This window comes from Crinia signifera, chromosome 1 (genome assembly GCF_055691185.1).
Source record: "Crinia signifera chromosome 1, ASM5569118v1, whole genome shotgun sequence".
In the NCBI taxonomy this organism is placed as follows: domain Eukaryota; kingdom Metazoa; phylum Chordata; class Amphibia; order Anura; family Myobatrachidae; genus Crinia; species Crinia signifera.
Window position 1 is genome coordinate 11,370,696 of NC_139217.1, and position 13,969 is coordinate 11,384,664.

General features: G+C 47.1%; 1 protein-coding gene across 7 annotated transcripts in view; it reads left to right on the plus strand.

Moving 5' to 3' along the window:
• Positions 1–13,969, plus strand: part of LOC146062171 (nucleolar protein 56-like) — a 75,563-nt gene that overhangs the window by 37,275 nt on the left and 24,319 nt on the right. For all 7 annotated transcript variants that reach the window (XM_083174742.1, XM_083174559.1, XM_083174536.1 and 4 more), the window contains one exon: positions 4,909–5,036. In XM_083174742.1, the coding sequence (XP_083030868.1) occupies positions 4,909–5,036 (128 nt within the window). The remainder of the gene's footprint in view (positions 1–4,908; positions 5,037–13,969) is intronic.

Consider the following 13,969-nt stretch of genomic DNA (forward strand, 5'->3'; position numbering starts at 1 on the left):
AAAGATCAATTGGTGAAAAGCCATTTTTACAAGAACAGCCACATCAATAAAAAAGCAGATTATGGGTACCTACCCATGCGGCCAATGTAAGGCCTGCCAATTTATGCATACAATTGACAACATTGTGGACAAGTACGGCAAACCCATCCAACTCCGTAACTACATCTATTGCAAAACAGAAGGCGTCATACATTGTATAACATGTGGATGTGGGCTACGATATGTCGGGATGACAACACGTCCCTTAAACAGCGCATATTAGAACAGGTGGTGCCCATTCATAATGGGGAAACAGATTTGATGAACTGTAAGAAGTTAACATCAGTCGCAAGACATTTTGTGACCAAACCTAATACAGGTCGGGTATCCCGTATCCGGGCATCCCGTATCTGAATTATTCCAAAAAAACGTGGTTTTTTGGAATAATTCAAAATTCCCCCCCCCTAACCATTCTTTAATACTTACCAAGTCCTCCGGCGTCCACGGCAGGCCTTCATCATCCTCTCCGGCGTCTCCAGCGGTCCCAGGAGTGCTTTGCGCGCACGCGCCGGTGACGTCACCGGCGCGCCTGGGAACTTGCGCAAAGCACTCCTGGGACTGCTGGAGACGCCGGAGACGGTGCTGGTGGCCTGCTGTGGACGCCGGAGGACTCCATGGACACCGAGGGACCATCAGGGACCCACCAGGGGCAGGTAAGTATGACTAAAAAAAAAATTATTCCAAAAACCGGAATATTCCCTTATCCGGAATGCTCGTGGTCCCGAGCATTTCGGATAAGGGATACTCAACCTGTAGTTCCCTCAAAAGTTTCAGAGTCTGTGGGTTGGAGAAGGTCAGCTTGGGAATCAGGGGAGGTGATCTTACTGAAGCCTTGCTGAAAAAAGAAAGGTCAGTGGACATTCATATTAGGAGCATTGAATCCACAGGGTATGAATGAATACATCAATTACAGCATCTTCCTGACAGGAAAAGTTACATCAATATTCCATCAAGCTTCCTGAATGTACGAGAGATATTTAGATTGATAATCTACTCTCTAACAAACGTAATCTCGGGCTGTTCAGTTCCTCCGATTTCCGACATTATGAACACAGAACGTGAACATTACATATGAGAAAAGCATTATTATGGACACAGAACTCACCAATTATGCACAAGGAAAGAAATACACTACTAAGAATCTCTAGAACCCCCATTACACAATTTCTGTTATTTTTAGTTATCCTATTCTACAATAGCACTTAAGTTGTTTGCAGCTTATTGGTCACTTCACACCAGGCAAGTTACAATGCCCCCAATGCCCCTCATGTTCACATTCATTTTTTATTGAGTAGTAATAAATGAACAAAAAGAAAATATGCACAACCTTCCCTTATTATTATTAGAAACACAGACAATTCTTTGTATCACCTGTTTTTTTGCACATTAGTACACATTATTTTCCTTGGATAGAGGTCCTATATGTAGGGGTCAATTGAGATAATTAGTAGCTGTTATAATTTAGCTCGACACTAGGACATAAATAGTCTCATGAGAATTTTTTTAATAAAAATAATAAATAAAATAACAAAGGTGTAAGAATAACAATTAAAAATAAATTACAATCAAAAATCTCTATAGTAATCAAGAAATTAGAGAAAAATATATAACATTGGTGACAGATTTTTTTTCTGCACAATAAATAATATAACACAATAAGTTGATCTTTAATAAAATAAAAAAACTTTTTTCACGTTTTTTTTTTTTTGCATGCTGCTATCCCTTTAAATAACGTAAATACCTTTTTAAAAATGGAGAACAAAAATAAGAATAAAATATGGGATTACAAACCAGCAAATAATTAGGTTTAGGGAACCAATCATGATTTTGTATTAAAAAACTTATTAAAAACCTCAGTTATACATATGATCTAAGAAACAGCTGACAAGTAATGCTCTTAATTCTAAGCACATAATAGCGTGCAGAAATGATGAATTTGATTGGCAAGGCAGATGCCAATCAAACAATGCAGCACTAAGATTGGTTACTTGCTTATATATAGAATCATAGCTGGCAGCCTGTATACGCTGCCGTGTGAACAAGCCTCTTGTGAAACGTACGTCACAAGAAGTGCCGATCACGTGACCGGTTGTCTGTCTCCGCTCTGCTCGGAATTCCACCAGAAGCGACAGGAGACACGTGAGCAGAGGTGAATGGGCTCCTTACCAATATAAGATCCAGACAGAAATATCTTTTAAAATCTTTACAATTGACATTATGTTGCTATCTGAATGAGTGCTAGAACTTGAATGGTTACAATGTTTCACTTGTTCTTTGCATGCTGATTCAATTCTGTGACTATTGTACACTCTGAATAACATTCAGCTGGATTAGGGCAAAAGTGAGCAGTATTAGCTATAGGGAGATTTGAGACCGAGGCGGGCCATTGTATATATGTATATAAAATTGATGTATATACTTTGTTTGTTTGGTAAAAAAGAAAATATTTTGACCGATGATTAGACCCTTATCTCTATTACAATTAAGTGACCCACCCACAACATCAATGGTGTATATTTGATGGGGTTAAATGATGGTCATCATTTTTTGGTATATCCATTTTTGGTATATTGTTAATAATTGACTGACAAACAAACAAACAAACAAGGTATATCAATTATACCAGTATCTGACTAAATCTATTCTATAAAATCGCAGGAATCTTGACATTATATACACAGCAATATGGTTATTTATGTAATCTTTCACAGTTCTGAAAATAATTTAATTTGTGCACAAGCAGAAATAATAATAAAAATATATATAAATAATGAATAAATCTTAACAGGATAACTCTAGATCGGGGACTTAGAGTGCAACCCACCCGAGTTTCTTTTTTTCTTCCTTTTATTTCTTTATACAACGGGCCATAACTCGGGGGTGCACCACTGAGCATCACACACACAACTCAGGACCCAATGGGTCAAAGCTGTTAGGTGATGGTAAATCCAGAATAATTCAATAATCATAGTCAGTTATGTCCCCTAATATATTCCATTAATGTAAAATCCTCCCTGACTCTTTAGTGCAGTTCCCCAATAATAATCTTCCAGCTCATGGTAGCTGACACCACTGTCACTTGCTGTGTCTGAAGCTTTGCTTGGAGCAGATTAGCAGCTCAGACAATGTCCCAAGGGAGGGGTGTGGGGTTCATTACTATTGGAGAAGGTTTGGTTAGTGATTGGCTAGTGAGTAGAGGGTGGTACTGTAAAGAAGGGATCACATCACTGATAGGCTAGTGTGGAGGAGTGATCAGGTCAGTGAGGGTAGTGGGCAGGTCAGTAATAGGCTAGTGACCGGGAGGGGGCATGTCAGTAGTCAGTAATGGGCCATTGAGGGCAGAGGGCAAGGAAGAGCTAGGCTAGTGAGGGCATGGGCAGGGCAGTGACAGGTTAATTGGGGGTGTGTATCAGGTTATTAGCCCAGTGGGAGGAGGGCAAACGGCAGGTCTATATTGTTTATTTATTCGTTTCTTATATAGCGCAGCTTATTCCGTTGCGCTTTACAATAGGAAACGGTGATAAAACAAGCTGGGTAGTAACAGACCAATATAGAGAAAGGAGGGCCCTGCTTGCAAGTTTACAATCTATAGGAATAATAGGAGGAATACATAAGGATAGGATTCCATAGCATGGCAGTCCCACCAGATTACAGGACAGTCCTAATGGGATGCAGAAACCATCTCATATAGAGGTAGGAGGGTCCTGCTCACAGGCTTACAGTCTATAGGGATAATAGGAGGGATACATAAGGATAGGATTCCATAGCATGACAGTCCTGATGGGATGCAGAAACCATCTCATATAGAGGCAGGAGGGTCCTGCTCACAGGCTTACAGTCTGTAGGGATAATAGGAGGGACACATAAGGATAGGATTCCATAGCATGGCAGTCCCACCAGATTACAGGACAGTCCTGATGGGATGCAGAAACCATCTCATATAGAGGAAGGAGGGTCCTGCTCACAGGCTTACAGTCTATAGGGATAATAGGAGGGATACATAAGGATAGGATTCCAGATTATGGCAGTCCCACCAGATTACAGGACAGTACTGATGGGATGCAGAAACCATCTCATATAGAGGAAGGAGGGCCCTGCTCGCAGGCTTACAGTCTATAGGGATAATTAGAGGGATACATAAGGATAGGATTCCATAGCATGGCAGTCCCATCAGATAACAGGACAGTCCTGATGGGATCCAATTAGATAAGAATGCTACTGGATGTTGTGTGGGGGTCCTGAATATGATAGGCTTGCCAGAAGAGGTGAGTTTTCAGGGAACGCAGGAAAGTTTGGAGGCTAGTGGAGAGCCTTATTGTGCGTGGAAGGGCATTCCATAAGGAGGGAGCAGCCTGATGACAGTCCTGTAATAGTGAATGGGAGCTAGTGATCGGTATAGAACAGGGGTGGCCAAACTGGTCCTCAAGGTCTACCAACGATCCACGTTTTCCAAATTACCTATCTGGTGCACAGCTGTAATCATCACCAACTGTCACATTCCCCAGATCACCTAACTGGTGCACAGCTGTAGTCCTCACCAACTGTCACATTCCCCAGATCACCTAGCTGTAGTCATTACTAATTGTCACATTTTCAAACATGCTACATTCATTCCTACTATAGATCCACAGGCTGCCTGAGACACATGAACTGTTGGTAAATCTTTAGGACCGGTTTGGCCACCCCTGGTATATGGGGCAGGTTAGTGATAGGCCAGTGAGGGCAGGTCTGTTATAGGTAAGTGTTACTCAGGGTAATTAGCGGAGGGCGAGTTCTCAGTCAGATCACCCACATCTTGTGTATTGCCCATAGTGAATATTCTCTGTGGCCGATATTGCAGGTCTATAATTATCAATAATTGCTTTATAGCATGCAGGAAGACCAACTCGTATTGCGCTCACCACTGATTGACCAAGTTTCTGAAAAGGACAAGATCCAGTTTTCCTACTTCCTGGCTACGCACTGCATGCTGGCTGCCTGGAAAGATGCCTTCTCAGGTGAGATTCCCGGAGTGTAGAGCGCAGTGCGTGCTGGCTGTCCAAAGAGTATAGAGCGCAGTGCCTGCTGGCTGTCCAGAAAGATTCCAGCTCAGGTGAGATTCCCGGGGGAAAGAACGCAGTGCGTGCTGGCTGTCCAGAGAGTATAGAGCGCAGTGCGTGCTGTCCAGAGAGTATAGAGCGCAGTGCGTGCTGGCTGCCTGGAAGGTTTTCCTCTCAGGGGAGATTCCCGGAGTATAGAGCGCAGTGCGTGCTGGCTGCCCGGAGGGATTTCCTCTCGGGTGAGATTCCTGGAGTATAGAGCGCAGTGCGTGCTGGCTGCCCGGAGGGATTTCCTCTCGGGTGAGATTCCCGGAGTATAGAGCGCAGTGCGTGCTGGCTGCCCGGAGGGATTTCCTCTCAGGTGAGATTCCCGGAGTATAGAGCGCAGTGCGTGCTGGCTGCACAGAAGGATTTCCTCTCAGGTGAGATTCCCGGAGTATAGAGCGCAGTGCGTGCTGGCTGCCCGGAAGGATTTCCTCTCAGGGGAGATTCCCGGAGTATAGAGCGCAGTGCGTGCTGGCTGCCCGGAGGGATTTCCTCTCGGGTGAGATTCCTGGAGTATAGAGCGCAGTGCGTGCTGGCTGCCCGGAGGGATTTCCTCTCGGGTGAGATTCCCGGAGTATAGAGCGCAGTGCATGCTGGCTGCACAGAAGGATTTCCTCTCAGGGGAGATTCCCGGAGTATAGAGCGCAGTGCGTGCTGGCTGCCCGGAGGGATTTCCTCTCGGGTGAGATTCCCGGAGTATAGAGCGCAGTGCGTGCTGGCTGCCCGGAGGGATTTCCTCTCAGGTGAGATTCCCGGAGTATAGAGCGCAGTGCGTGCTGGCTGCCCGGAAGGGTTTCCTCTCGGGTGAGATTCCCGGAGTATAGAGCACAGTGCGTGCTGGCTGCCCGGAGGGATTTCCTCTCGGGTGAGATTCCCGGAGTATAGAGCGCAGTACGTGCTGGCTGCCCGGAAGGATTTCCTCTCAGGTGAGATTCCCGGAGTATAGAGCGCAGTGCGTGCTGGCTGCCCGGAAGGATTTCCCCTCAGGTGATATTCCCGGAGTATAGAGCGCAGTGCGTGCTGGCTGCCAGGAGGGGTTTCCTCTCAGGTGAGATTCCTGGAGTATAGAGCGCAGTGCGTGCTGGCTGCCCGGAGGGATTTCCTCTCAGGTGAGATTCCCGGAGTATAGAGCGCAGTGCGTGCTGGCTGCCCGGAAGGATTTCCCCTCAGGTGATATTCCCGGAGTATAGAGCGCAGTGCGTGCTGGCTGCCAGGAGGGGTTTCCTCTCAGGTGAGATTCCTGGAGTATAGAGCGCAGTGCGTGCTGGCTGCCCGGAAGGATTTCCTCTCAGGTGAGATTCCCGGAGTATAGAGCGCAGTGCGTGCTGGCTGCCCGGAAGGATTTCCTCTCAGGGGAGATTCCCGGAGTATAGAGCGCAGTGCGTGCTGGCTGCCCGGAAGGGTTTCCTCTCAGGTGAGATTCCCGGAGTATAGAGCGCAGTGCGTGCTGGCTGCCCGGAAGGATTTCCTCTCGGGTGAGATTCCCGGAGTATAGAGCGCAGTACGTGCTGACTGCCCGGAAGGATTTCCTCTCAGGGGAGATTCCCGGAGTATAGAGCGCAGTGCGTGCTGGCTGCCCGGAAGGATTTCCTCTCAGGTGAGATTCCCGGAGTATAGAGCGCAGTGCGTGCTGGCTGCCCGGAGGGATTTCCTCTTGGGTCAGATTCCCGGAGTATAGAGCGCAGTGCGTGCTGGCTGCCAGGAGGGGTTTCCTCTCAGGTGAGATTCCCGGAGTATAGAGCGCAGTGCGTGCTGGCTGCCCGGAGGGATTTCCTCTCGGGTGAGATTCCCGGAGTATAGAGCGCAGTGCGTGCTGGCTGCCCGGAGGGATTTCCTCTCGGGTGAGATTCCTGGAGTATAGAGCGCAGTGCGTGCTGGCTGCCCGGAGGGATTTCCTCTCAGGTGAGATTCCCGGAGTATAGAGCGCAGTGCGTGCTGGCTGCCCGGAAGGATTTCCTCTCAGGTGAGATTCCCGGAGTATTGAGGGTGTTATGATTCCAGGTGCTGCGATTCCCCAGATTCGCCAATCTGAGAACCGCTGACACCTTACGGATAACCTCAGCGTCTGTAGTAAATCAACGTTGTTACTTCCACCAGTCAAGTGTTTAGGCCCAGGCCAAGCTCTGACTCTTACACAGAGATATTAATACTTAAAGAAATATGGTAACACGCCCCTTGTGCTTGGGTTGGAAAACACAGAAACCAGAACACCCCGACCCCTGAACTCAATTTAGTAATCAAGGCCAATGCAGGAGCTGGAGTGTAGAAGGAAGACCAAATTACTCAAGAACACATTCTCACATAAACCGGAACAAGTGAGAATAAGTGAACCCAAAAGGCCAGGTGCGTTCAAGGTGGGCGTCCTGTAAACACTGTGGACCTCGAGGAAAAGGAGTTAATCACCGTAAGTCTACCATAACTCCAATTTTCCTCAGCTGGGTCCACAGTGCTCCACAGGAGTCACATTGGGTATGTTCCAAAGTCGTTATTCAAGGAATGGAGCGCTCCTGAGCAGAGAGGAGAACTCTGCACCAGAAAGAAGAAGAAAAAGCAAAGGCATGAAGCCAAAGAAAAGTATTGATTGTTGACCAAGTGGCAGCTTTGCAGAGCTGTTCTGCCCGTTTTGTAGCGGGCTAGCCACACTTTTGAAAGCCAAATAAGATGAACAGGTATTCTCTGGGCAGTATTCAATGAGGCCAATTCGCCATGTTTCTTGGCAAATTTGTGCTATTTTCACTTTGGAAGGTGATTTTTTTTTTTTGTGTCAGAAAGTGAATCGCCCTATTCAACGTGCGCTTTTTGCCGTCTGTGAACAGTGAATAACGGATAATTCGCTGTCTGATAGTCTCCGCGTGTCAAAAAATCAGGAATTTTATTCTGTGAAGGGGCATGCTATTTTTATTCATGTGCTTATATATTTAATTCTGGTTGACTAAAAAAACACTTAACAGCCAGCAGGGGGCCAGGAGCCGAGAGCCGCTCATTACATATTCATATATTCACTGCTCCCGATCATTACATATGCGTGATCCCTACCCGGTCCCCTGCTAGCTCTCCCGGGGGGCAGCCTTTGCTGCCTGGGTCCCGGGGAGCCCTCCTCCCCCCCACATACATTCTGGGGCAGGCAGGGAGACTTTCATCTCGCTGCCTGCCGCCGTTCCCCGGCGACGCCGCAAGGGTTAACATTCGCCGTCAGGGGCAGCGAGCCTCTGAGGCATTAAATACTGGGACAGCGAGGGCTGGCAGCGAAGGCTCCAGCCCTCCAGAACACGGCGACAGCAGCGAATCCTAAGCAGGATTCACTGCACATCGCGATTATACTCATTGAATACTGCCCTCTATGTGTAATAGACTTAGGGGGGGTCATTCTAGTTCACACGCTCCCCCGCACGGGGGGGGGGGGGGGGGCGATGTTTTCTTTCTGCGCATGCACATAATGTTTTATGCGCATGTGCACGGTACCTGGGCAGATCAAGTCGGCGACTTACATAGTTGCTGTATGTTTGCACGGGGCAGTGCGGCGGGCCCGGGTGTTACATATGGCAATGAGCTTCGCAGCTAACAGAGTCAACCAGAATCTGGGCCTTAGTGTGATCGATATTTTCCAACATCTAAGGATGCTTTCCAAGTGGAGTCGCCAGATGATGGAATGGCTGGAACCACAATCTCCTCATTTAGGTGAAACTTAGACACCACATTAGGGAGATGGCCCTTTTTTATCCGAAGAACCGGCTATCGTGATGAAAGATGAATGGCAGGATAGAGCACTTAGATCAGAAACTCTACGTGCCGAAGTAATAGCCAATAGAAAAAGCGTTTTACCAGTCTTCTATTTAAGATCTATGTCCTACAATGGCTCAAACGTAGGACCTTGCAATGCTTTTAGAACTGCGCTGAGATCCCATGGAGCAACAAACGAAGGTTGGATGCGCCGCGCTGCCTGCATGAAAGTACGCGCATCCAGCAAACAAGCAATTCCTCGGTGAAACCAGAGACAAAACTTAAATTAAAGGGAGGCTAATCCTGAGCCTAAGTCCAAGCCAGACTGAAGAAACTCCCAAAAGTCTGGAAACTTTGAACTCGCGTGTTATAAGCACGAGTAGCGCACCACTGAAAGTAAGCATGCCATACTCTGTAATTAATACGAGAAGGAACTGGTTTTCCTGCATTAATTACTGTTTGAAGCCCATCCGGAGAGAAGCCTTTAGCACTTAAGATGGAAGATTTGGGACTTCCGGTTCCGGGTTTGATGGGTGAGAACGCAGCGTGCTGAGCTCCCCAGCCGCCCCAGCCAGCCAGCCGCCCGCCAGCGCTCCACTCCCCGCACGGAAGCTGGGCACCCGCCGGCAGACGCTCCCAGGAACTCCCTGCAGCTGATGAAGAGATTTCTCTCCCCCACGCCTGCTGGAAAGCCCAGACGCCAGCCTTCTCTTCCACCGCGAGTCCAGCCCAAGATGGCCGCCGGCTCACACACACAAGCGCAGTCAGCGTTACAGCTCCAACCCCAATTGCTGCCACAGCGCACACAAGTAAGTGGGGATGAGACATTTATACCCCAAACTCAGCCTGACTTGTTCACCCCCTCTCCTCCCTTACCCCAGGCTGCAGCCCTAACATACACAGACATGGTGCGGGCAATACAAGATACTATTAACCCCATCCTGGACACCCACGCTGCTAAGCTACAGCAGTCTGTCCAGGACATTAAATCACAGCTAAAGCAGATCACTAAAAAGGTCAACATAAACGAGGCACATTTGGGAGAAGCCTTCCAGGACATTCACACACTAAAGGCCACCACTGAATCCCTACAGAAGTCTGCCTATACAGTACAAAACAAGCTCGACGATTTGGAAAATCGTTCGAGAAGGAACAATTTGCGTATCATTGGCCTCCCTGAAATGATCAAAGGTCCAGAATTATATTCCTTCATCACACACACCCTGCCAGAATTGCTACAGGTGGTAGATTCATGTGCGGGCATGATAGTAGAAAGAGCCCATAGGCTGGGGCCGATCCGGGAAGATCATTCCAACAGACCTCGGGCAGTAATATTTAAATGTCTCAATTACCAACACAAGGAGGCGCTATGGTCAGCCTTTAAACAAAACAGGACCCTGCAATGGAATGAAAACAAGTTGCTTATCTTCCAAGATTTCTCTGCAGAGGTGACTCGAGCGAGAAAAGAGTTTTCTCCATTATGCACCAGATTGGTAAAAAGCCAAACTAAATTTGCCCTGCTTTACCCCGCCAAACTGCGAATCTTTTCTGGCTCCTCCTACAAAGAATTTAGCACTGTACAGGACGCGGAGGACTTCTTAATGGAGCAAGCACAGGCCTCCTTTTCCTCAGCCCCCCCAGATGAATAGTTCAGAAAGCATACCCCAGGTCCCCGACAGGACTCTGCTGAACTTGCATTACTACTGCTTAATTGCATCATCTGTTTTGTTTCCCACGGAATATATTGGATATGGGGAGGTGAGACCGAGACTTTACCATTTGCAGGGGGAAATCTCACGTACATCTTTACCAGTACTAACAGGAATGGATCCTCACGCTGCCTGACTTTTCCCCAACCCTCCCCCCCCCCCCCCCCCCGGATAGCAGTATTTAGCATACCCCATTGTGGGGAAACCGAGGCTAAATATTCCTCCCAGTTATGTCTCCTATGTGATATGAAAACCAGACCAAGCGAAGTGACTAACTGGGTTGGAGGAGTAAGACCCCCCAGCGGGATGTAATGGCTCCCAAGCTACTGGGATTTGACTGCCGCAATTGTTTACCCCACTCTGGAATACTTGGATTTTATTTTGGAGAAGTGAGAATGAGACCGTACAAATTGTGGAGAAGAGTTTACAACTATCCCTGTCTGAAACGATAGGATCTAATCCTCATACTGGAAAACTCCTGACCCGGTATCCTGCTCCCCCCCCCCCTGCTATTGAATTTATCCATTCCCCTGGAAGGATAACCGAGACTAAAATTGTTTGTATCACTGTCTTGTTCCTTTGACGTGAAGCTAAGCCAATGTTATTGTTAACTATGTTTAAAAGAATGTAGGTAGTTTAATTATTTACTTAATGAGTTGTGGAGTGCTCACATTTTAAGAGGTCGCAGATGGCGCCTCATATTGTTTCACAGGCTGGGGCGAGCCTGAAAGCTTTAGCGCACTTTATGCCCTGATCTTGAAAACACGGAACCCAGTGGCCACTTCTGCCCCTGGGCTTCCGGAGGTCATTGTGTAACTCTGTTGCACAGCAGGTTTTTGGAGGACCAGAGGGGCCAGGAAAATATACCTATGCAATATCTTTTCATAATTTTGATCCACGCAGCTGTTGCTGTGAGACTCCTGGTCCACTGGTTCCCCTTGTTTACCCCTACCCTCCCCTTTCTTTCCTTCATGTTCTACCCTTATATGTACTTTACCAATGTAGCCAAGAATTATTTACTGGACACAATAGCAGTAGGTCTGTCGAGATTTGTGTACTATGATAATGACCTGCCGGGCTGCTATGCCCGTCTAATTAGAAATGGTTGATTTAAAAATTGTCACGTTGAATGTCGGTGGCTTCCACATCCCCTCTAAACGTAAAAAAATCCTGCTATATCTTCACAAATTAAAAGCAGATATTGCATTCTTGCAAGAGACACACTTAACCCCCTCTGAAACCCTGAAATTAAACACCCTGGGGTGGTCGCTGATGGTGGCCTCCCCATACAACTCAAAATCCAGAGGGGTTGCTATCCTAGTAAAGAAGCAGGCAATCACACAGATTCACTCTACGCTCACAGACCCTGATGGGAGATGGGTGTTAGTGGACGCCACCGTACAGTCAACAAGGTATACTTTCTGTAATGTCTACGCCCCCAATGCATTTTCTAAGTCCTTTTTTCGTAATCTAGTAACGATATTAACCCCCTATATTGATACATCAATTGTGCTAGCTGGTGATTTTAACACTGTGGTTTCTAATGTGCTTGATAGAGAATCTTCTGCCCCATCCAGGAGACCCCCCTCGAAACGAGGGCTACAATACCTAATGTCTAGCCTCCACCTGACTGATGTGTGGAGGGCTTGTAACCCAATGGAAAGGGAATTTACCTGTTTGTCTGCCGCACACAACACTTTGTCACGCATTGACTATGTCCTCCTATCTACTAGAGCCTTTCCCTTGGTATGCGGCGCAGAGATTGAGACGATTTCGGTCTCCGATCATGCTGCAAGCTGGATTGCCCTACACACTACCCTAGATAGAGGCCCATACATCAACTGGCGATTCCCCAGCCACTTGGCAAACTCCTCTAAATTTCAGGCCCTCCTAGAGTCCACATGGATGGACTATAAACAAAACAACCTTACCACAGAGGCAGACTCACCCCACCTGTTTTGGCAGGCATCTAAACCGGTCCTCAGGGGAGCCATTATATTGTACTATTCCCATCTCCGTAAAGACCGAGCTAAATTGTACCTTGAAGCCCAAGCCACACTGTCAGCCAAATACCAGACATATAAGTCTTCCCCCACCTCGATACATAGAGAGGCATACAACCAAGCTAAAATTGTCTTTGATACCCTTCTGTCCAAAATAGAAACCAAGATGTCATTCCAATCCCAGAGTAAATACCACAGATTTGGAGGAAAATCCAATAGACTAATGACCAACCTGCTTAACGGCCAACACCCCCCCGCTATAGTCACCTCTTTGGCGGATGACAATGGTACCCTCCAACACCGTGGCCAAGAGATAGCATCCACCTTTCATAAATTTTACACAAACCTATATACCTTAGTCCCACCAGACCAACAACGCAAAAACACATTCTGGTCCACACTCTCACTCCCAGCTTTAGTCCCAGAGCATACAGACTCATTACTAACGGATATTACTGAAGAAGATGTAACTAGAGCCATTGGCCAACTTAAGCCAGGTAAAGCTCCAGGACCAGACGGACTGACCAGTGAATATTATGAATTATTAGCCCCAAAACTTGCCCCCCCCCTTAGCCGCTCTATTTAACTCTCTACTAAAAGGTGCCCCTCCCCCCCCCTATTTTAATTCAGCTCTTCTAAAAGTTATCCCAAAACCAGGACGCGATCCCACCCAACCCGCCTCTTACCGCCCCATCTCCCTTTTGAATACTGATTATAAACTTTACACTAAGATTATGTCCGACAGATTGAAACTACTCCTCCCATCCATAATCCACAAAGATCAGACGGGTTTCATCTGGGGCCGCCACTCAGTGTTAAATGTTAGGAAACTGCTCACTGTAATGCAGTGGATTCAGTCTACAAAATCTCCCGACCCTCAGGCCATTCTATCCCTAGATGCCGAAAAGGCCTTCGATATGATCTCTTGGGACCACCTGTTTACCACCTTGCAGAAATTCAATTTTCCAAAACCATTCATAGACGCTATTAGTAACCTATATGCAAACTCCAAAACACAAATACTCACAAACAATTACCTATCCGATCCCATCCAGATCCAGCGTGGCACTCGCCAAGGCTGCCCCCTCTCCCCGCTCCTTTTTGCCCTAGCTCTGGAACCCTTAGCAGTCCAACTTAGATCCTCCTCCTCATTCACTGGTATTAAAATACGTCATCTGGAAGTCAAACTAAGTATGTTCGCAGACGATATGCTTCTTTTTATCTCGAACCCGCCCAAATCTATACCAGCAGCAATGACAATTATAGAACACTTTGGCTCATTCTCAGGATTTAAAATAAACCAAGATAAATCACATCTCCTCCCTCTGGCGTGGCCTCCCCTATATGCCAAAACACACCCCAACATGCAACAATTTACAATATGTACTGCCCCAATGAAATACTTGGGAATTAT